Here is a 25079-nt window from a genome sequence, read left to right on the forward strand (position 1 = left end):
AGGAGGAGGAAATTGAGGTCCCAGGGAAGTGACTTGCTTAAGACAAGAGAGCTAGTGTTTGAGGCAGGATTTGAACTCAGGGCTTCCAGGGTCCAAGTGCAGCTCTTTAGGTCACACAGTAAGATGAATAACAGAGTGAGGACTAGAATTTAGGCTAAGAGCAATATTGGTGTTTTTTGTTTTTTTGTTTTCCAAATGATGCGTATGTGAATGTATGGGGAGGGGTGATGTGGGATAAAGATGAAGTAAAGACAGACCAAATGCACACCCCTTCACCTGTGTCATCCCATAAGCTGGCTCTGTCATATCCCCACTTAGGTCTGGGAAGGTGACTCATTTCTAGGCACCATGGTTTGAGAAGGAGCTGGAGTACATCCAGAGCAGGACAACCAGGATGGAAAAGGACCTACGATGTATGTCATATGAGTATCTGAGGAAACTTGGGATGTCTGACCTGCAGAAGAGAAGACTTGGGATGTGAGGGGAAGGTGGGGAGTGGAAATTGTTCTACTCAGCTTCCTAATGATGAGAGATGTCTCACAGTTGAAAAGGCTGCCGGGGGCCAGTGAGCACCCCTTCCTTGGAAGGCTTCAAGCAGTGGCTGGCTCCCCAACTATCATGTATGTTGTAGTAGGGATCCCTTTAGGGTTTTTTATAGGTTGGTCTAGTTGGCCAGAGTTCCCTTCCAATACTTTTTTTTGGGAAATTTTATTTATTCTGAACTAAAAAATAAAATTAATATTTCCATAACGTAGTAGAGTAGAAAAAAAAAAGATGAAACTACACATGAAACTACAAATCTATATGTACAACTTGCTATTCCTTCGAAAGCCTGTTAGTGTGTGACCATAAGAATGTGATTCAAAGGGAGTGTCTAGTGGTCTAGAAAAAGGCAGCGGAGGGTGGGGTGCCCACAGGGGTGAGCCCAGTATACTAGCAAGTGCCTTTGGGTTTGCTGAAAATGACTCAGCGCCTGCATAGGCATTGCTCTTCATTCAAACTAAGCCCTCCTTAGAGGCTTCTAACCCAAGATTGGATGACCACCAGTTGGGTGTGCTTAACAGGGACAATTAACTCTTTTGTCCCATGTAGTTTCATTTATGATTTCTGGAAAACCAGGTTTTGATAAAGCCCATTTGGTTTCAAATAGAGCTACATGACTATGCCTTAAACCCAAATCACTAGGGCTCTCATAGTTTTGGCCAACAATGGGCCCTAGCCCAAGTCTCACTGGCTCATAGTTTGGGTTTAGATGGCTCAGAGTGTTTTCAGCCAGAAACCCTGAGGGTCTTCCCCTCCCAGATTGATTTTTTTTTTTAAGTAGGCAAACTAGGCCATCTTTTGCCTCATTTCTTACCTAGCCTTAAATCACTAAATGGGTGTCGCCTCAAAGGCCAAAGTCTCCCATTACATCTGGGGCCATCTCCAGTCATCCTAACCTATGTCTTGCCACTGGACTCTGATGGCTCTGGAGGAGAGAATGAGGCTGGTGACTTTGCACAGCCTCGCCTCACTTAAATTCAATTCACTTACAAGTCAAGACAATACCCTCCTGATGTCATGGGGTACTCTTTGAGGACAGGACAAAGGAGGAACAGCAAAAAATAACAACAAGGGGATTCTTTTTCTGGGAGAGAATGGATTAGATTTTTCTGAGGTTCCTCCCAACCCTGGAATTCCTTTTTTTTTTTTTTTGTGATTCTGGTATTTTTAAGATTGCTATGGCTTCTGACATAGTGCCACCTTTCTCTCCCCTAGTTAAAGGGTACATCTTAAAAACAATACAAAAGTCTTCAAAGCAATGCTTCTCTGAACTAACAACTGTATCCTCAGTGAACTAATTAAGTTTAAAATCAAGAGCACTCCAGGAAAGAGGATCAGTCTTTCCCAGGGCAACATCTGAGGGCCTCCCAAAAAGTCTTGCCAGGATATCCACCTTCCCCAGGGAACCTGCCTTTTCCGGAAGAAAGAAGCTGACAGTTGGACACAAACCAAGGATGTGGATGCATTCCTGGATTCTTCACTCCTCCTCCAGTGGCCTTTGGCTGACCTGAACCTCAGAGATCCTAAGAAATATCCCAAGTCAAGGCTGTGTAAGGCCTTCAAAGCAATGAGCCTATAACCTTACCTGAAGATGACCACAACACCTGGACAGGGAGGACAGGCCAGGAGGAAGATCTGGAATGAAAAAACAAATGATCTTGGGTTAAAACAGACACAGGAAAATAAAGGTGATTAAAATCATAATGGGAACAAGTTAGCATGAAAAACATCTTTGCAGGAAGTCATTCATTCTTCAGTGAATAGATGGTCAGAGGATAGGAACAGGCAATTCTCAAAAGAGAAAAAATCCAACAGATCAACAATCATTTAAAAAAACTCCAAATCACAAGTGATAAGAGAAATGCAAATTAAAGCAATCACACCTATCAGATTAGGAAAGATGATATAAAAGGAAATGACAAATGCTGGAGGAACTGTGGAAGGGCAGGCACACTAATGCACTGATGGTGGCATTGTGAAATAGTCCAAACATTCTGGAAAGTAACTTGAAATGATGCCCCAAAAGTCACTAAACTGTGCTTATCCTTTGATCCAGAAATGCCATTACAGGGTTTATGCCCCAAAGAGATAAAAGATTGAGCAAAAGGAGCCCATTTGTACCAAAATATTCTTAGCAGTTCTTTTTGTTGTAGCAAAGAACTGGAAACAAAGAGAGTGCCAATCAAATGAGAAATGGCTTAACAGACTGTGGCTTCTGAATGTTATTGGATAATGCTGCACCCTAAGAAATGATGAAAAGGACAGATTGAGAGAAACCTGGGAAGACTTCATGAACTGATGCATAGCGAAGTGAGCAGAACCAGGAGAGCAATGATTGACTAAACATTGTCAAAGAAAACTATGGAAGATTTCAGAACTCTGATTAATGCAACAACCAACTCCAGAAGACGGAGGATGAAACCGGCTTCTCACCACTTAGCAGAAGTGATTGATTACAGGTGCAGAGGGAGACATACATTCGAGGACATAGCCAATACATGGATTTTTTCTGATCAATTATACTTATTCATTATAGGGAAGGGCTTCAATTTGTGGGCTGGAAGGTAGTGATATCAATCCACAACAAAGAAGAAAAGAAAGTCAATGAGACATTTAAAAAACACAGAGAGCAGAAGAAAATTCAGAAGGGGACACAGGCAAGGGGGGCAGTGTGGGCACTACTTGCTATATCTAATATATACTCAAAAAATACATAATAGATGACCCCAGTTTTGTACGTAGTCCTTTTTTTCTGTTCTTTATGTATTGAAATGTTTGTGTCTGTAAAGTACATAATTTTTAAAAGTCATTTTTTAAAAATTTAATTTAATTAAATGAAATTTAATTTAGCCAATTAAATCAATTAAAGAAGTTAATTTAAATGGTTATTGAGAGAATAGGTGGCTTAATCTGCTTGGAGAAGTTTTCTCCAGCTGTCTCAGCCATCAGGACAAGACAACATTTCTTGACCACTCTTGTTGGACCCCTAAAGAGAGCACTAGAGGGACATTTATAGAGGTAGAAGGTGTTTCATTCCCCAATGTTGTAGGGAGAGGGATGGAACATGGAGAGCGTGGCAGCACAAGGCAGCATGATACAATGGAGAGAACATTGTCTCCGAAGTCAGAGGACCTGGGTTCAAATCCTGCCTCTGACATTTACTATCTGTGTGATCTCCAGCAAGTCACTTTGATGAGGTCTAGACGTTTAGGGGTGCTGGAACCCCAAAATCACAACACATGAGTCTTGCCTGAAAGAATTCAACCCAAGCCTTCTTTCAGCCAAAGACAAGGTTTATTAAAGATCCGCCATATTGGCCAGACTCTTAAGGAATCTGAGCACCTGTGAGCTATTGACTAGATTGTAAAAATCTGAGCAGTGGCTAGATTGTAAGAATCCCAGCATCTTAATGGAGATAGGATGGACCTTATATACAGAAAGACTATGGGAGGGATCTAGGAGTGGCCAAGTAGTCTATGAGGTAATAGAGACCATTTGGCCGAGGGAGAATAGAGGCTAGATAGGATTAAGGGTGGGAAGTGGCCTGGGGCCATAGAGAGGTAAGACCATGGAGGGCTAGGCTAGGTTGAGGGTAACAGAATTGGGAGATGGGATTATAGCCTCAGGTGAAAGCCAAAGATTTGACCATGTGGGAAAGTCCAGGGGGTCTAGATCTCATCCTCATCAACTTCACTATTTTGGGACTCAGTAAAATGAGGGGCTTAGACTGACCCCCCAGGTCCCTTCCAGCTTTCGATCTAGGATCCTTGGTTTGACCTTGGGTCTCAGTTTCTTCATCTGTAAAATGAGGGGGTTGGACTCCATGGTCTCTGAGGTGCCTTCTTTCTAGCTCTAAATGTAGGATCTTGGGTGTGACTTTGGACAAGTCACTTCCCCTGTGTGCCTGTTTCCTCCTCTGCAAAATGAGGGGTTTGGATTCAATGGCCACTGGGGGTCCTGCCAGCTCTAGGACTGAGATCTTTTGAAGTTCTCACAGAATCCCAGACTATAACATGTAACCAGCACTGGGCAGGGAGGAGTAGGGGGAACTAAGCCAAATTCCAATGTTTCTGAGTAGCTAGAAGAGAACATGGGTAGCATTGAGCTATCACATCCATCCCTGGGGAAGCAGTGGAGAGGAGGGGGAGGCAAGCTTGGAGCACTAATATATTTCCTACTCTCTCCTCTTCATCTTCTTATTTACTTGGTTCCTGTCTAGATAAACTCTCCCTATATGGAGTCAAGAAGACTCATCTTGAGTTCAAATCTGGCCTCAGACACTTAGTAGCTCTGTGACCCTGGGCAAGTCACTTCATCCTGTTTGCCTCAGTTTCCCCATCTGTAAAAGGAGCTGGGGAAGGAAATGGCAAATCACTACAGTATCTTTGCCAAGAAAACCCCAAATTGAGGGTCGTGAAGAGTTGGAAAAAACTGAAAAATGACTGGACAACAACGTCTCTTCTCCAGACCTAATGTTGTAGGCACCAGGGTTGCCTGGTACATAGCATGGCCGAATTAGAGTCGGAAGGGCCTGAGTTCAAATCCTACCTTAGGCAGTTTTATTAGCTGTGTGACTCTGGATAAATTACTTAATCTCTCTCAGCCTCAGTTTCCTCAGCTATAAGATGGAGAAAATAATAGCACTTACTTCCTAGGCCTAAATGAGATAGGAAAAACATAAAGTGCTTTGCAAACCTTAGAGTATTGTATAAATGTTAGCTCTTATTTAGCTGTTGCTATCTCTGAGTAGAAGGCCTGGCCTTCGAATATATCCTAGGGAGGCCTTGGCCCCACTGGACACAGAAGCTGACCTTTTAGCTTCTAGGGCCAGAGGCTCTGGATGAGCTACTGGAGGTCACAAAATCGGCAGAACTGACACCTAGGAATAGCTTTTTATCCCTTTGCTGTATCCATTAAACTACAGTTGGTGACAGAAGTGTTGAGAAATATCACTTGACACTCAGCCCACTGTCCCAACAGACTGAGATCTAGACACTCTTGTCTGTGGACCACATTGTACTAACTGCATCGGGCCCTGAAAAATGACAGGGCCTCCTTGATGAGATCCACAGAGATCCACAGGCACCCAGAGGAGCCGGGCAGAGTCACCTACACAGGCAGAATAGACATTACTGAGATCAGGGGATGCAGTTGTCTGAGCAGCCTACTTGTCAGTCCATTAGATCTGAAATAGGCCCCACAGAAGGATAATGAACTAGGCCCAGAACTGAATAAGAAGGAAAGAAGCATTTATTAAGTACCTACTATGTGCCAAGCACTGTGTGCTAAGCACTTTACAAATGGTTTCTCATTTGAGCCTCACAACAACCTGACAAGGTAGTTGCTAATATTTAACCCCATTTTATAGTTAAGGAAACTGAGGCAAACAGGGTTGAGTGACTTGCCCTGGATCATATAGCTAGTAAGTATCTGAGGCTGGATTTGAACTTAGGTCCTTCCTGACTCCAGGCCCAGTACTCTATCCACTGGGACACCTAGGCTACCTCCAAAGAGGAAGACTGGGCAGAAATGAATCAAAACCGGGGGTGTCCCAAAGGGCAAAAGAGAGATGCATTGTAAATGCATCATCAATGAGAGGCTATATGCAGTAATTAGTATTTCAGGGATATGGAGAGGGGTGGGGTTCAGTCCAGGCCTATAATTCCATTGGTGTATGGAACTCCCACTGATGAAAAATACTCTTTCAATGCAAATAGTAGTACAGGGGAAAGAAAGAGCACTGCTTCTGAAGTCTGAAGACCTGAGTTCGAATCTTGTCTCCGTTACTTACAAATTCTATGATCTTGAGCAAGTCATCTAACTGCTCTGGCCTCAGTTTCCTCCTCTGTAAAATGAGGAGGTTGGACTACCTGACCCCTGAAGGCCCTTCCAACCCTAGATCTAAGATCCCACATGAGTGACCTTGGGCAAGTCCCTTCCTCTCCCCGTGCCTCAGTTTCCTCCTCTGTAAAATGAGGGGGGGGGGTATACTAGCTAGTTTCTTAGTCCTCTTCCAAACTCTATGATCCTATAAGGGAAGGAGCTAAACAATGCAATGCATAAAGTGACAGAATTAAGAGGAAGACCCAAGTTTAAATGCTGCCTCAAGCCCTTACTGGCTATGTTATTTAAGGTCTCCCAGCCTCAATTTCCTATCTCATAGGGTTGTGAAGATCAAATAAGATAATAGAAAGTACTTTGCAAACTTGAGGGCACTATAGGTTTTATTATCATTAGATGCAACTTCTAATCTGAGTTGCTTAGAGCCCTGAGAAATTAAGTCACCCAACTGGTATAAATCAAAGGTAGGATTTGAACCCAGGTCTGGCTGACACTGGGGCTAGCTCTCCATCCACTAGAGCAAGCTGCCTTGCTAGCATAAAATGCATACTTCCAGGACGTGTTAATCATCCCAGGATGAGGGTTAGTTATCTAGCAAAAGTGAGGGAGATATAACCATTCTGCAAAGTAATTTGGAAATATGTCAACAAAGCAGCTAAAACATCCTTTGACCCAGAGATTCCACAGCTAGGCACACACCCAAGGAGGCCATTGACAAAAAAGGAAGTGCCCATAGACACTGAAATATTTATAGCAGCACTTTCTGTGGCAGCAAAGAATTGGAACCAAAGTAGATGCCCATCAATTGGAGAATGGCTAAACAGATTGTGGCCTGACAACAGAAGATTACTGGGCTGTAAGAAATGATGGATGTGATGAATATAGAGAAACCTGGAAAGAGCTACATGCACTGATGCAGAATAAAACAAGTACACCCAAGAAAACAATATAAACAATGACTACAACAACGTAAATGGAAAGGATAACCACAGCAAAATTATAAAGAATAAACTTGGCCCCAAAGGAGACACATGAGAAGACGCCCCCTCCCTCCTCCTTTGCAGAGGTGGGGGTCCATAGGTGTGGGACATCGCATATAATGTTGGAATTTTTTCCCACATAGCGATTATTTTTTGCTGATTCCTTCCTCCTTTTCCTCTTTTTATTTTCTTTTTAAAAATCCTTTGGGGTGTGACGTTGGTTGGTCTGCATGAAGTCCCTGTCAACTTGGTGATTCTATAAAATGCAGTCAAAAAGGTCTAGCCCATTCTGGATTCTGAGGAAGGCAAGACCATGTGCAGTTAAGAAAGGGGGAGTGGATTCTCAAGGAAGCCTTTTCTTGGAGAGCAGATACTCTGACTTCTCTCTAGTGCCTGGTTCATGGATTGCCAGGAAAACAGAAGATGCTGGTGGGGCTGCCTGCCACAAGGCTCTCCTCACTTCAGTCCATTCTCTATTCAGCTGACAAAGGGATTTTCCTAAAACAGAGGTCCAACCATGTCACACACATTCCCCCTCCTCTCCAAAAAACTCCCTATCATCTTCATGATCAAATATAAAACTCTCTGTTTGGCTTTTAAGGTCCTCCATAACCTAGCTCCCTCCACACGTGATTACACTGGCCTCCTTGCTGTTCCTTGAACACAACACTCAATCATCCTGCTCCGTCAATTTTCTCTGGTTGTCTCCCATGCCTGGAATACCCTCCTTCCTCACCTCTGCATCTCAGCTTCCCTGTCTTCCTTCAAATCCCAGCTTCTCCAAAAAGTTTTTCCTAGTCTTCCTTAACTATGAAGTAGCTAGGTGATGCCATAGTGGCTAGAGTGCTGGACATGGAGTCAGGAAGACCTGAAATCAAATATGGCCTATCTTACTTACCTCTTACTATCTGGCCTCTTACTCTTCTCTACTCTTACACATTTATTAGCTGTGTGACCCTGGGCAAGTCACTTCACTTCTGTCTGCCTCAGTCTCCTCAACTGTAAAATGGAGATAATAATAGAATCTGCTTCACAGGGTTGCTGTGAAGATCAAATGACATAATATTTGTAAAAAGCATGTAGCAGAATGCCTGGCACATAGTAGGGACTACATAAATGCTTACTTCCCTTTCTTTCCTTTCCTTTCCCCTAGTACCTTCCCTCTGAAGCTACCTCTAATTTATCCTGTCTAGATCTTGTTTGTACATATTTGTTTGTATGTTGTTTCCCTTATTCGACAGTGAGCTCCTTGAGAACAGGGCCTGCCTTTTGCCTCATGCATCCTCAGTGCTGGGCACAGCCAGGCTTAATAAATGTTATTTGACTTAGGAAGTTGGACTAGTGGACTTGAGATTCCTTCCAGTCCTAGGTCTACTTAATGGTTACCTTTTGGGCCCTCCTGTCTCAGAGTGAATGTAAATAGTAATTGTTTCTCTTTTGACCAGCGATCCTGAGGGTCTTCCTCTCCCAGTTGGATTTTTTCTTTTTTATTAAAGGGGCTATCCCTTGACTCATTTCTTAAAGAGGCCTATTCACTGAATGGGTGTTGCCTCACTCAAAGTGAGAACCTGAAAAGACCTTAGCTTAAAAGGGCCAGGGTCTCCCATTGTATCCTGAGCCATCTCCAGTCATCCTGATCGATATCTGGCCACTGGACCCAGATGGCTCTGGAGGACAAAATGAGGGTGGTTACCTTGCTCACTCAAATCAAAGTCAAAAGCAAGTCATGTCATCATGTCCCTGATGTCATGGTCCTCTTCGAGAATGAAGGACAAACCACACAACCACAAGGTCTAGGATCCTGTGCGTGACTTTGGGTAAGTCACCCCCTCTCCCCCCCGCTCCCCATGGGCCTGTTTCCTCCTCAGTAAAATGAAAGGGTTGGACTCCATGGCCTCTAAGGGCCCTTCTGGCCCTAGAGCAAAGATCTTGTGTGTGACCTTGGGTGAGTCACTTCTCTTCCATGGGCCTCAGTTTCCTCCTCTGTAAAATGGGAAAGTTGGTTTGGCTGGCCTCTGAGGGCCCTTCCACACAAACCTATGAATGCTGGCAGTCTACGCAAATCTAGGACACTGAGGGGAGTGGGAAGGAAAGAGGGGTGTGGTGGGCCTCGGCTCTTCTAAAGCCAAAGCATTCCTGGGCTGGCTTTCCTCAGGCCTAAGCACCGGGAGTTAGACAAGTCAGCCTTGTTAGGCAAGATGGGCTGCTCTTCTCTTTCTCTAGCCCAGGGAAGACTACCCTTCTGTTCTCGACTCTCTCTCAGAAGAAGGTTCAATCCCACAGAAACCTATGGGACTCCAAAGCCCTCCAAAAAACCTCTAAGAAAACCAGAGAAAGGGAGGCCAAATGGATGGTGTTTGTGGGTGGTAATAAGTTGTCTTGGGAAAAAGGACTAGAAACTAGCCATGTGATCCTGAGCAAGTCACTTCCTCGATCTGTGCCTCAGTTTCTTCATCTGTAAAATGAGCTGGAGAAGGAAATGGCAAACCATTCCAGTATCTTTGCTAAGAAAACCCCAAATGGGGTCATGAAGAGTCAGACATGACTGAAATGACTGAAGAACAACAATACTTTAAGTGTCTTTTAAGTTCAGTTGTGTCTGACTCTTGGTGACCCCACGGATCATAGCACACCAGGCCCTTCACCCTTTTCAATCATTCATTCAGACATTCATCCTTAGAATACTTCCAGTTTTGAATCTATGAGCCTATGATATCTCCCCTACTTTTTTGGTCCTTCTTTGGTGCCTTAAAAGGGAAAAGGAATTCTCACAAATATTATACGCCCTCCAGGCCTGAGGTAGGAAGGGGCACCAAGGTTCAAGGCTAGGGGAAATAGAGTCAGAGTTTTCTCAGACAAGCGCTCCCTTTGAACTATCCACCCCACTCCTCTTCAAGAAGAAAAGACAAACAACAATACCCACCCCATACTGACTTCACATAACCTGATATAATTGACCTTAGACCTCCACCTCCTTCATGACAGACTCCCCGGGGGGGGGAGTTTCTGGAAGGAGTTCCCAGAGTTGGGAGAGGCTGTATTTATTTTCTTATATGTGCTCAGAGAGTCTAGGACAATGGACTGAAGGACAACAAAAAAGGATTATTTAGTCATATAGAGGTGAAAAGAGGAGGAACCAGTAAGGAGCAGGGCCCAGCCTTGGGGGGGGGGGGTAGATGAGACAAGCAAGATCAGAGGAAACTCAGAATTCTTAGACCCATGTTTTGCTTCTGAAGTCTCTGCCAAGGAAAATAGTCAGGTGGGAAAAGACAGAACAAATATAGGGAGCAAAAACCCTATTTTTTTCAACTACTAATAAGAGAGTAAAAGCATGCCTACCTGCCCACCTTGGTGATCTGAAGGCATGGGGCAAAGACTGACAGCATCCGAAAGCAGTAATAATAATATTAGTGTGCACACACATAATAATATATGTAGAGAGTTTACATACATTCTCTCACTTGATCCTTTGAGGTAGGTGCCATTATATTATAATCGCTATTTTTAAAATGAAGAAACTGAACCCGAGAGTGGTTGAATACAAGATTCTAACTCAAGTCTTCCTGATGCCAAGTTCAGAACTCTATCCACTACATCCAACAGATGTGATTGCTGAACTATTGTTGTCCATGATCTTTGAAAGACCATGGAGGAAAAAATATAAGAAAGAAATTATGGAGAATGGGAGAAGTGTCTCAGGTCTAGAGAAAGGCAAATGTCTCTTTCTCTCTCTTTTTTTTGAACGGAAGAAAGAGGGAATCTATAAACTATAGGCCAAAGCTAGATGTTGAATCTTGGCAAAATCCTAGAATGTATTATTAAAGGGATGGTTAGTGAATATCTAGAAAAGGAAGTGACGATCACAAAGAACTGGCCTGGCTTCATTGAGAGAAGCAAGTCCTACCAGACTGCCCTCATTTCCTTCTTTTAACAGTCCAGTAATTAGTAGATCAGGGGAATAGTGTAGTTAGTAAGTAGTGTAGTAATTTTAAGTAAGTTTTAGCGAAGCATCTGACAAAGTCTCTCATGACATTCTTGTGGAAAAGCTGAAGTATCAGGGTTCATCTTGTGGTATAAACTGGGTTAGATGACAGATAGCTGGATTTGCAACTAGGCCCAAAGAGTAGTCCTGAGCAGTTCTATGTCAACTTGAAAGGATTTTTCCAGTGAAATGCCCAAGGGATCTGTGCATGGCCCCACAATGACTGATATTTTTATCAATTACTTGGATCTTGGCACAGATGGCATGCCTTAAAGATTTGCTAGGAGACAAATCTAATCTGGGTGGGGACAGGGCCAGGATCTTAAAAGATCTCACTAGACTAGGATGTTGAGCTGATCAAATAAGATGAAATTTAAAAGGCATAAATGTAAAGTGCTATGTATAGCTTCAAAAAATCAATTTCACAGGGACAAAAGTGGGCAGGTGTGCTTAGACAGAAGTTCATCAAAAAGAGCAGGGAGATTTCAGCTGGCTTCAAGTCTAGAATGAGCTGATGGGACAGTCTGGTGGGGTGATGGGACCTGGATCCTTAAAAGGAAAGAAAACATGTCTTTGAAAGCAACCCAGTTCCTGAATTTTTCCACATATTTCAGCAGCCCAGATCACTGGTGGCCCACCCAAGGCATCAGGCCCATCCCAGCCCACCTAGATACCCAACAATCCTTTTACAGTGGCTCTGGACCCACCCCAGACCACTTAACTCCTTTCACTATCACACCTGGCCCACCCCAAGCTATTTACCACTCCCTAATCCCATCCATATTTTCTCACTGTCTTTTTTTTGTATATAAGTATCAATCTCACCCCCATCAAGTTGCAGATTCACTAAATCTTGCTACTTTAATTGAAAGAAGGATTGAGTGCTTGAATTCTTTCCAGGCAGACTCACCCCATGCCCTACATTTTGGGGTTCCCAGCAACCCCAAACCACATCAAGTCAATATAGCTAATGTGAACCAATGCTGTTGAAAGGCACCCATCTCACTGTACTCTGCCCTTGGTCAGAACACATAAGATTGCAAGCTCATCGATTTGGAGATGAAATGAAGTATTATATTCATTTCATGAAGGATACTGATGATTTGCAGCATCCCACAGGAGGGCAGCCATGATGGTGGGAAAAGGGGGTGGGACATGATAACTAAGTTCAAATATTTGAAGGATATTTCATGAAAAACAGATGAAACTTGCTCTATTAGGCTCCAAGGGCCAGAACCAGGAGCAATAGGGGAGGGGAGGTACAAAGAAAACTTCCTTCCAATGAGAGCTGTCCAAGGTAGAATGAGTCACCTCAGGAGATGGTGGGTTCCCCTTCCTTTGAGGCCTTCAGCAGAGGCTGGGGGACCATATGTCCGGAATTTAGAGTGGGAATTGCTTTCAGGTATGGTTGGATTACAGGTCTCTTCCAACTCTCAAATTCTCAGATTTTGGGAATGAAAGAACTAAAGGGGAAAACATCACTAATTTGTAAGAGATTCGTTTAAAAGCCCCTAAAGACCTTGTTGTTCCACTAGATTCACTAGAAATGCCTGGAAAGTTGAGGATGAACAATGTTTATGAGAATTAGGAACAGATCTGATTATATAACCTAAGGCTGCCTAGAAAACTCAAGCCTTTCCTATGGTCCATCTGAGAGAAATGATTATGAAATAACTGTTAATATTGGGGATTTAGCCCTCGCTAGAATGTTATTCTCTACTGGGCCAAGCCAGCGTCTGAAGGACATTGCTGATAATGAGATCAGATTGGCTTTCTCCTCAATCTTGTTCAGACCCTGTCCAGATTGAGAAACCCCTTGTGTTCTACTGAAGTGTGGGGATATATTCTTAGATTAGATTGCCCAAGGCTGGGGGTGGTTTGGAAGTAAAATGATGTGATCAAAGTCACTTTCTCCCAGCCCCTCATTAAAATAGGTCCATCTCTCATAATATTCAATCTCTCAATACTTGTCAATCAATCAGTCACCAATCATTGCCACACTTAGGAATATCCATTCTTCCAAGGGCATATAAGCATTGAGTGGGTTCCATGAGGGGTCTCTGGCATTCGAGAGTGTCACTGACCCCTTTTATTAATAAAATGATTAATTACCCAGAAATTATGTCTCTTGAACTTTTTATACGTCACACATCCAAAGATCCTTCTCTCACCTCTAAGCCTTTGCCTAGGCTGTTCTTCCTGCCTGGAACACATTCCCTCCTCACCTCCACCTCCTAGAAGCCCTTGTTTCCTTCAGAGCTCAGCTCAAATCTGCCTCCTACATGAGGCCTTTCTTGACCTTCCCAGCTGCTAAGTGTCTTCCTACAAAATTATCTTGATTTACTTCCTAGCTATATTGTATGTATTTATACATCCTGTCTCCTGAATGTAAGCTCCCTGAGGGCAAGCATGGTTTCATTTTTGTCTCTGTACCCCCAGTACCTACTTTAGTACCTGGCACATAGGAAGAAAAAGAGAGTGGACCTGCCATTTCATTGGTACAAGGAGCTGCTGGATGAGAAATTTCCTTTGCCAATGGGGTCAGGAACTGAGGTCTTCCTGGCTCCAAGGGCCATGCTCTCTATTAGCTATACTATCCAGCTCTCATACAGAGTAGGTGCTTAATTATGTTTATTGATTGGCTGATGAAAGCAAAGAGACTTGGGGTGGGTGGTAGCTAGGTGGCGCTGCAGTGGATAGAGCACTTGGCTGGAGTCAGGAAGACCTGAGTTCAAATCCAGTCTCAGATACATACTAGCTGTGTGACCCTGGTTAAGTCACTTAACCCAATTGCCTCGGGAAAAAATTGAAAGTAAAGAGGGTTGGGGTTGGGTAGAGTCATACACCTAAAGGGTTCAGAGTTAAGGGCTTTGAAAAACAGCCAGGACACAGTCTGTGCTTGCACTTAGTAACCACCTCCAACTGCCAGGTCCTAGACAAAAGGAAGGAGGTTAACTAGACGATTCTAGAAATGTGAGTTCTGAAACATACATAATAGAGAAATGGAGTCGGCACCTATCCAAGCATCTTCTACAAGATTCTGGAAGGATTTGTCTGAAGCCTCACGACTGTCTCAAAACACTGCCACAGGCCAGAGACAGAGTCCTTTGGTAGAGGAGGAGTGCTCTCTCTCTCTCTCTCTCTCTCTCTTGTTATTGACTTGCATCCCATTTCCCCATCATCATCACTGTCACTGAGAATGTGAGCACATTTGCCCAAGGCTGCCCTGTAGGATCTAGAAAGCAGCCACTCCATCTCTCTAAAGCCAGGCTGGACAGACGGCAGCACACAGAGCTAGCCTCAAAGTCACTATTTTTAAAAAGCCTTCCTTAGTCCAGTCTGCTGAAAAAAGACTAAGAAGTCTGTAACCAAGACAACAGGAAAGAGGCCCAAGAGAGAGGCCTTCTGTGATGAGAAACCAAAGGGAACATTAGTCTGACAGCTGCCTCACCCAGAAAGAGGAAAGCATACGTAAGGAGGGAAGGCAAGGCAAGGCAAGGCAAGGGAAGGAATAGGATGAGTTCCATGCTGCTTATTCCGAATACCCCACATGCTATACCTCCAAAAGTACATCCTCAGGGAAGCTCTCCAGGCTTAAAGTCGCTCAGAATTCTTAGCCCCAAACAAAATAAAAGCTTCAGCGTCTGACTGTGTCTTGCCATATTCAATTATGCCAATAAAACTGCAAGGCAAAATGTCTGCTTTGGAAGGCACTACAAACCTCTTTTTGCTCTCTTTTATTTGTATTCAGCTAAAATAATGACAAAGAATCAGGAGAAGGAAGAAAACAACCAATGACTGTGGCATTTTTAAGAAAGATTCTTCCACTGTCTGGGCTCCAACCTTGGGGCTCAAGGTCTTGCTCTGAACTGGGCACATCCAAGGAGGATAAAGCTGCCAGGTATAGGGGGAAAGTGCTGGGTTTGGAGTTAGAGGTCTCAGGTTCAAATCCTACCTGTATGACTAGGTAAGATACTTCCCCCCTCTCTGGGCCTCAGTTTCCTCTTTTGTAAAAGGAGGGGCTTGGACTAGAGGGCCTCCAAGGACCCTTACAGCTTTTAATCTAGGATCTTATGAAAAGTCCCAATATGCTACAAAAAATGAAAGTATCAACTTGGTGGGGGGGGAGCAAGTGGGAGGAATGGGAAACATTACATCAGATGGAATGATTCATGTATCCAAACGTCAAAAGGAACATTCAACCCAAGAGCAGCTAAAATTAGACAAACTGCGATGAAGCATGAAATGGAGGAAATTCTCAGATATTCAGCTGGAGCTGTGATCTCACTGGTCTGGAAATTCCCTCCAATGATGCAAATTGCGGCCCATCCTGGGTGACTCTTGTCCAAGTCTTCCCATAAGTACAGCCCAGGGGGGCCACTCAAACCACTGGCCACTTTGCTTTCTCCTGACAAGATGCCAACTGAGTGTTCTGGTTGGTCTGTTGTCTCTTCCCACCATCTATGTCCCCGATGACATCTTTCTTTTACTTGCATTCTTTGAAGTTCTTTATTTACTAAATGCTACAGCCTGCTCAAGATCATCATGTACCTCTCCACTGCCCATTATGTGATACTCATTTTTATTCTTCAGAGAATATAGCATTCCCTGGCTAATAGCCATAGAACATTATCAGTAGACTGTTGCTATTCAAAAAAGAAGAGTGAGAAATTTGGGGTCATGAAATGTACTGGGTAATTGCCTGAAGGCAACCTAGCCTTTTCCTCATTTAATTCTGGGCCCAATTCAGGGTCCCTTTGTACTATCTGTCCCAAATCTGCAGACTGATGGAGAAGCTAGACATTCAAGCACAAAGCATTAAGCCAATGGACCTTCATTGAACTCTTGGTTTTTCTCTTCCTGGGGACCCGAAATGTGATTTCATTGGTATAGAGAAGACTCAGAGAGGAAATTCCCTACGTTGACACAGCTCAGTGGCCGGGGTTTTCAGTGACCTGGGCAGGTTTCTAGATTGTAGTCTAGAGTTATCTGGGTCAAGAAGAAACCCAGCGTTGACAAAAATGGCTTCTTGTATGGTTGCAAGACATAGAACACAACAGCCTTCAAAGACTGAAAAATAAATACCCCACAGAGAAGATGGTGGGTGTGGGCAGGCCACCACATATGACCAGTGGGGAACTGCAAATAAGGATGGGGTGAAAAAAGAAAGACATCAGAGAAATGGATGCTAGGAAGAGAAGATGGGCTGGCCAACTGGTGAAGGAAAAGGCAGGGGCAGAAAGTGAGGAAGGCCACTCGCCAGAGCATCAGGCATCAGACCCACCTATGGTGAAGGGAAGACACAAAAGCTGAGGCTAGTTAATGAGGTGTCTGGCGTCAGGGGGTTGTCAGATGCTGACAGAGAATGTGAATCCAAGAGACTCCACAGATCTGTGTTAAGTTCTACTCCAAACAAACAAGCAGGAAGGCTGCTCAGACTGAAAGAATGGAAGAATAAGTGAAGAAATCCATTACTCAAGCTATGGCTTTGGGAGAACCAGTTCTTTTGTGGGAGGGTCCAGACCTGCAATTTCATGGCTATAGGGAATTCCCTCTCCCGATGCACACTGGGCACCTGCTGTGCAACTTCTAATCTTAGAGACTTGCCTAGAGCCCTGAAAGGTTAAGTAACCTACCCACTCAGGGTCACACAGCTAGCATGTGTCAAAGGTGAGACTTGAACCCAAGTCTTCCTGACTCCAAGGTCAGCTCTCTGTTGACCACACCCTGCTGCCTCTCAAACCTTGGTGCATTATGAGCCTTTCAGCCACCTTAACTACAAGGAAAAATAAACAGCCCGAATCACAGGGTCCTACTGATAGTCTAAATGGTAGTCAGGGGCATAAACTTCATTATTTTCCATAAACAAAACTCTGCCATGTGGTTAAATCCCAAATACCAGCTCAAGAGTGTTCTAGCTGGGGAAGGACAGTGTTGTCTTTTGGACCTATGAGGAGGGTATGTGCTTTGACCTATAAACAATGATGATAGGTCAAGAGGGGCCTAGGAAGCTAAACAGAGTAGCTAGTAAGTTGTAGGTCACCTAATCTGTGAGCAAATCATTCCTCTTTTGTGGTCTTCTAAAAACCTTGGCCAGATATGCCATGACTACCAAGAGAATGGCTTAGAGCTGGTAAAACCACCTTTCTCCACCCCTTTGTATTTACTGATGTATGCACACGTCATTTCCCCTCTTAGAGAATGGAGGCTTCTTGAGGGCAGGGATGGTTTCCTTTATAGCTCTAGCACTTAGGACGGTTCCTGACACATAAGTGAACCCTTCATGAAGGCTTCTTGATTAATGAGATGTTTCCCCCTAAATATTGCTATCTCTCCTAAAGAAGGTAAGCTCCATGAGGGAAGGTCCCACTGTTTAATTTTTGTCTTTGTAGTCTAATGCCTGTCACATAGTAGGAGCTGAATAAATATTTGTGGACTGCTGGAGGAGCATGGGACCATCACAGGTCACAAAAGGCTTCTGAGGAGGCCCTACCTGCCAAACTTCACATGGTTTCTGTTTTTCTGAATGCACATCAGCTTTCAAAGCACACTTTAGTTGAAATGAATAAAAAAAGGAATGTAAGGTGGACTAACTTTCTAACAGACAACCCCAAATCCATCAGAAAGCTGCCTATCTGTCTAATGCAACACAGCTCACAATTTCTTGACTTGCTTTAATGAATATTTAATCCTGCAAGATTCTATTGGGAGGTTCCTATTTTAGATTGATTTCTCATCAACAGGAAGGAGCTGGTTGCTGAGGTGGAAATGATGGATATGATCTCATTTGCCTCAGTTTTCTTGACTGTAAATGGGGAGGACAATAGCACCTACCTCCCAGTGTTGTTCTGAGGATCAAATGAGATCATATTTGTAAATCGCTTAGCACAGTGTCTGGCACATAGTAGGTGCTATGTAAATGTTTATTCCCTTCTCTTTCCTTCTTATTTTATATTGCTCCCCTTACTGGGCTTAGGGGGAAGTGATCACTCAATTTGGTTCAATTTGATACAATTCACCCAGCCTTAGTAAGCACCTACTATGTATCATGCACTTTGCTAGGTACTGCAGATACAAAGACAAAATGAAACAGTCCCTGCCCTCAAAAAACTTATATTCTACAAGGGTGTTTTTTGTTTTAACCTTTTCATTGTCATAGATTCCTTGGCAATCTGGTGAAACCTATGGAGCCCTTCTCAGAATAATGGTTTAAAATGCATAGAATTGCAAAAGAAACCATTTCTGTCAAAATACAGTTATCACAGTATTTTTTTTTAAAAAAGTAAGTTCACAGATCCCAAAAGCTGAGAATTAGTTTAATGAAAATATAGATATAATGACTTTTCCATCCAAGTTCATGGATCCTCATAAAATCTACCACCAAAGGGGACACTAGAAGAACACATCTTATACACAGATAAAGAAATACACCCTATGCACAAAGTAATCAGGAGGAATCGCCCTAATAATGGGGTGGGGTGGGGAATAAGGAGAGGTGGCCCACCGAGTTAGCTCCTGAACTATTCTTTACTGTGGCCTCGAGGCCACATGTGGCCCTCTAGGTCCTGGGGTACGGCCTTTTGACTGAGTCCAAGTTTTACAAAACAAATCCTTTTATTAAGGGGATTTGTTCTGTGAAGTTTGGATTCACTTGAGGACCTAGAGGGCCACATGTGACCTCAAGGCTGCAGGTTCCCCATCCCTGTTTTAAACAAAGCAAGGGATTTTAGAGGTGCAAGAGAGAAGGGAAAGTTTAGCCCACTTGTACAAAGGCATGGAGACAGGAAATGGGATGTTAAGGATGGGCAACAGCCAGCAGGCCAGTTTGAGTAGAACATAAAGCTCAGGAATGGGAGTAATATGAAATAAAAAGGAAAGGGAAGGGAATAAGTATTTAGACAGCACCTACTATGTGCCAGGTACAACTACCCTGGGAGGTAAGTGTAATATGATTCCCATTTCACAGATGAGAAAACTGAAGCAGAAAGAGGTTAAGTGACTTACCCAGGGTCACACAGCTAGAAGTGTTTGAGGCTGGATTTGAACTCAGGTCTGTGCACTGTGGGGCAGCTAGGTGGCACGGTGGAGTCAAGAAGACTCATCTTCCTGAGTTCAAATCTGACTAGCTATGTGACCCTGGGCAAGTCACTTCACTCTGTTTGCCTCAGTTTCCTCATCTGTAAAAGGAGCTGGAGAAGAAAATAGTAAACCAGTCCAGTTTCTTTGTCAAGAAAACCCCAAATGGGATAGTGGAGAGTTGGACACAGTTGAAATGACTGAACAGCAACAGCGTGCACTGTGGTGCCCCCTAAGGACCTAGAGTCTCTAGGGCAGGTAGGTGGGAGTTAAAATGGGAAAGGTTTTAAAGGCCAGGCCAGGGATTTTTGAGTGGGGTGAGGATGGCATAGACAGATATATGTTTTATGAATATCAACTTGGCAGCTGGGTTCACTGCAAAGGGCCATATTTTGAGGAGGATGTTGATAAAGTAGAGAGTGTTGAGGGGCGGGTGACCAGGTTAGCAAAGAGCCTCAAGTTCAGGATAAATGAGTTGATGCAACTGGAGAGGCTGAGACTGCAGAAGGGAAGACCCAGTCATGAGGAAAAGGGATGAGATTGGGCCCACAGGGCAGAAGTAGGAGAGACGGGCAGATGCTGTGAAGAAGCAAATTGAGACATGATGTAGAAAAAAGTTCTAACAACTTAGAGCCACCTAAAAGGGAAATGAGCCTTGGAAGGTATTGGGTGAGTTTTCCTGGAGGCAGGAAGATGTGAGTTCAAATCTGGCCTCTGATACTTACTAGCTCTGTGATCCTGGGTAAGTCACTTATCCTCTGCCTGCCTCAGTTTCCTCAGTTGTAAAATGAGGATAATAACAGCATCTACCTCATGTGGTTGGTGAGGATCGAATGAGATAATATTTGTAAAAGTGCTTAACACAATGCCTGGCACGTAGTAGGTACTATATAAATGCTAGCTATATCAGCATCATTATTCTTCTTATTCCCTCACTGGAGGTGAGCAAAGGCTGAATGGTCACTTTTGGGGGATGTTGGGGCAGAGATGCTTTTTCAGGCTTGCTGGGGTCCCTCTACCTCAGCAATTCTGGGAGTCTGCGACCAATATACAAACCTGCTTCTTCGCTAGGCTGGCCAGGAAATTGCCAGCGAGCCTTAGATTGGGATCATTTCTCCATAACTTTGCTCATTTCTCTTCAACCACAAAGCTCCCCTGTTTAGCCCCATTCTGATGTGGTAGCTTTGCTCCCTATCACTCCCCCGTTTTGATTTACTCACAGAGTCGAGAGAGGAGAAGCCTTCTGGAAGGCCCCTCCAGGCCTTCCCTGGGTAGGACTGGCCACATCTCATCAGTGGCCCCTCAGACTCTAGGGCACAGCCCCAGGCTCCATGGCCTCAATTTAAGGAAGGGGTTCAGGGGCAGCTAGGTGGCACAATAGATAGAACTCCAGTTTTGGAGTCAGGAGGACCCGAGTTCAAATCCGGCTTCAGACACATGACACCTACTAGCTGTGTGACCCTGGGCAAGTCACTTAACCCTGACTGCCTTGCTAAAAAACAAAACAAACAAACAAAAAAAGGAAGGGGTTCAGCACAGTCTTCTCCCCATTTCCCATCAGCTACACAGTCCCCTCCATCATACCCCCAGGCTGGTTCCTTCTTCCTCCCTCCTCCCCTCCTTTGCAGTTTTTTTTTTTGTTTGTTTATAATGCCTTGTCTCCACTAGATTGTGAGCTCCTTGAGGACAAGGACTGCCTTTTGCTTCTTTTTGTATCTCTAGCACTTAGCACAGTGCCTGGCACATAGTAGATGCTTAATCGATGTTTACTGATTATACACAAATCTACCCTGCTCTCTCCACTGTTCTATCCTTCAGTCTCAGGCATACAGAGGCTGGTGTAAGCAGGGAGAAAAGTGCCAGATACGGAACAGGCCTCTATTATCCACATTCATCTTTCCCTCTGCTGCATGAATAACGAGGACTTGACTGTCAAGAGGAATGAATGAAGAGCAAGCATTATGGAGAAGTGAAAAAGAAGAGGGCAGCAGCTCTGTTGGCAGAAAACAATGCCACGCCCAATGGATAATGAGGCACCCTGGCATGTACCAGGAGAGGCTTTAGGAAAAATGAAGTAGAGGTGTATGTGTGGTATGTGTGTGTGTGTGTGTGTGTGTGTATGTGTGTGTGTGGGTGTGAGGGGGGTGTGTGTGTGTATGGGGACAGTGTGGGTATGAGAGGAGTGTGTGTGTGTGTGTGTGTGAGAGAGAGAGAGAAAGAGAGAGAGAAAGAGAAAGAGAAAGAGAGAGAGAAGGGGGGATATGTGTATGGGGACAGCGTGGGTGTGAGAGGGGTATGTGGGGTGTGTGTGTGTGTGTGTGAGAGAGGGGTATATGAGGACAGTGTGGGTGTGAGAGGGATATGTGGGGTGTGTGTGCGTGTGTGTGTGTATGTGTGGCATGTGTGGACAGAAGTATAGTGGGGGACACTGAGAGGGTCTGCTTCAAACCCAGGAAGGCAGAAGTTCAACCTACCTCCAACATATTCTAGATGGGAAAAGAAGGGAATAAGCATTGATTAAACGCCTTTTGTGCGCCAGGCATTGTGCTAAGCGCTTTACAAATATCATCCCATTTGATCCTCACAACAACCCTAGGAGATAGGTGCTATTATGATCCTCATTTTATAATTGAGGAAACTGAGGCAATCAGAGGTTAAGTGATTTGCCCAGGGTCACATAGCTTGGACGTGTCTGAGACTGGATTTGAACTCAGGTCTTCCTGATTCCAGGCCTAGCTCTCTAGGCACTAGGGTTCCAGGAAAATATCTAAGAGTATAAGTTGCAAATAAAGAACCAATCTGCATGGGTTGGGGTAATTTCTTTATCCAAGAGTTCTCTATAACAACAGGTCTAGTCCTATCTCCACACATATATGCATTCATACATGTCTACATATGTGTACACATATATGTGTATAGTGTGTGTATAGTAAGTTCAGTACTGCCTTTTATATAAATCAAGTCAGTGATTACATCCCTTAACTGGTCTATGGCCCAGGCTACTCTAGGCTTCTCAGTTGCAGCCCAAATGCCCAGCTGTAGTGGTAGACAGCATTTCCTTACTGGGAGCTCCTTACTCTAATGAAATCACAGAGGGAGGGGGGGGAATGGCTCCCGACAGAGTTTAACATTGTTGACCAACTGTAGACTTAATACAAGAGTAAAGGATCTGATGATCAGTAATTAATTGAAGATACCAACTCTGCCTCCTTGAAGTCTCAAAGACCCATGATCTCCCTGTGTGTACCCAGTCCCCAGAGTATGGACTCCTCCGAGGCCTTGGAGCTTCTGAAATATTACAGAGCCCTTTGTGCTACACTGGAAATGTAGGCCAAGCACCCAACTGTAGGCTTCCCTGAGGCAACTTAGATGAGAGAAAAGAGGTGAAAGCTCTTCCAGGGTGACAGCTGAATTCGGGCCCTTTATTGACACTCTCTACAGGTGTTCACTCGATTTACTTTCCACTGGACAGCTCATCACTGAGTGCCACATGAGGTCAGGCTCACCATTGACTGGCCAGACAGGACAGCCTCTCAAGGTGACAGATGGCAATTTCAAGTTGATCATTCTCAGATGATTTCATTCCCTAATGAGGACTGCCAGATGTTGACACAGCTTCCCCAATGAAACTGGCTGACACTAGTAAACACTCTGAGGGGCACTGATGATGACAGCTAAGCCCTAGATAAGTACCTGTGTCAAGAGAGTCCTTGAGGGGACCCGGAAACAATGACACAGTTAAGTATTGATGGAGCCTGAGGGTGGACACCTCTCAAAATGAACAAATGAGAAGACCAGGCTTAGTGGCACATGCCTACAAATCCCTGCCATTAGGGAGGCTGAGGCTGGAAGATTGCTCAAGCTCAGGAGTTTTGAGTTGCAGTAGTGTTAAAGCCTAAATGTGTCTGCACTAAGTCTGGCATCGATATGGTGATTCCCCCAAAGAAGGAGGAAGACCACCAAGATGCCTCAGGTGGGACTGAACTAGCCTGTGTCGATAAAACAGAGCAAGTCAGAGCTTCCCAAAAGTGGAGTCGACTCCATGTGGGCAACAAAGGGAGAGCCAGGGCAAGAGAAAGGGAGGGAGAGAAGCATTCACTTATACTACGAGCCAGCTGAGATATTACAGAGCTGGGATTACAATCCAGGTTTTCTGACTCTAAGTCCAATGTTTTCTATATAGTTTGAGAGTTGGAAGGGGCCTTGAAGGTCCCCCTTATCAAAGCCCCTCATTATACAGCTGAGGAAATTGAGGCCCAAAGAAGGAGAGTGACCTGCCCAAAGTCACATGCTTTCTAACCAGCAGAACTGGTGATCAAATCGAGGCCTTATGAAATCAAATCTAGTCCTTTTCCCTAACATATTTCTCACAGATCTGAAGACTGTTTCACTTTCAAGTTCTCGGATAGTCAGCACCTATATGCCACTTGGCAGATTCAAGTCAACAAGCAGTAATTAAGCATCTGCTCTTCGTCAGCTACTGTGCTCCCTTTATATCATTTTCCTGCATGGAAACTGGCTGTATGGCTGAACCCAAAGCAGTCATTAGTGGCTAGATGTCATCTTGGAAGGATGTTTCCAGTAGAGTTCCCTAGGGATCTGTCCTTGGTCCTGAGCTGTCTATCATTTTTAATAATGACTTGGGGAAAAAAGGCCCATGTTATCAAATGGGTAGATGATGCAAAGCCAAGAGACAAGCTAAAACACTGGATGACAAAGTCAAGAAAAATCCCTAAAGACCATAACAGCCTTGAGCACTGGGCTGAATCGAATAAGATAAAATTTCATAAGGTTGTAGGTAAAGTCTTATACAAGTTAAAAAACAAAACCAACCTCACACATACAAGATGGGGAGGGGGGGTTGAGGAGGTGGCGTTGGAGATGTACCTATCCAGTGGTTTGTCTAAAAAGACCCAGGGATTTAGTGAAATACAAGCACAACAGGAGTCCTCGGGTAATAGGGCAGGCAAAAACAAACACTCATGGGATCCCGAGCTATATTAAGAGAGGCACTGTATCAAGAACTAGGGAGGTGAATGGTGCCACTGTAACTGTACCTAGCCAGGCCACTTCTGGAGTATGATGCTCAGTTCTGAGAAAGAAATTTTGGGATCATAGGATCATGGACTTAAGAGCTGGAAAGGACTTTAGAGGCCATCAGGGCCAACTCTCTCATTTTACAGATGTGGAAACTGAGGCACAAAGAGGTTAAGGGACTTGACAAGGGTCACAGAGCTAGTGAGTGTCTGGTACAGGATCTGAACTCAGGAAGGAGGGTGTCCAGGAGGGCAATCAAGATGGGAAAGAACCTCAAGATTGTGCCATTTATGGATTGCTTGAAGGAACTGGGAATGTTTAGCTTGGAGAAGAGGAGACAGTAGAATATATTTGAAGAGGTTTCCTGTCAGAGAGAAATTAGACATATTCTGCTTGGCCTCAGAGCAATGGGTGGAAGGTACAGGGAGGCAAATACTGATTAATTGCAAGGACTATCTTCCAAGCAACCTGAGGTGTCCCAAAGTGGAATGGATAGCCTTGGGAGGTCTTATCTCACAGAAGGCCTTCAAGTAAAGGATAGATGATATTGCTGTTGTTTAGTTGTTTCAGGCATATCTGACTCTTCGTGATCCAATTTGGGGTTTTCTTGACTTATTGGA

At 44.2% G+C, this 25079-nt stretch overlaps 1 protein-coding gene across 1 annotated transcript in view; it reads right to left on the minus strand.

Annotated features, from left to right (window-relative positions):
• Nucleotides 1–25079, minus strand: part of TMEM164 (transmembrane protein 164) — a 121747-nt gene that overhangs the window by 46337 nt on the left and 50331 nt on the right. Inside the window, exon 3 of the mRNA XM_027839044.1 lies at nt 2129–2178. Within this exon, the coding sequence (XP_027694845.1) occupies nt 2129–2178 (50 nt within the window). The remainder of the gene's footprint in view (nt 1–2128; nt 2179–25079) is intronic.

Source organism: Vombatus ursinus, unplaced genomic scaffold (assembly GCF_900497805.2).
Source record: "Vombatus ursinus unplaced genomic scaffold, bare-nosed wombat genome assembly UNPS02004677.1, whole genome shotgun sequence".
NCBI lineage: Eukaryota > Metazoa > Chordata > Mammalia > Diprotodontia > Vombatidae > Vombatus > Vombatus ursinus.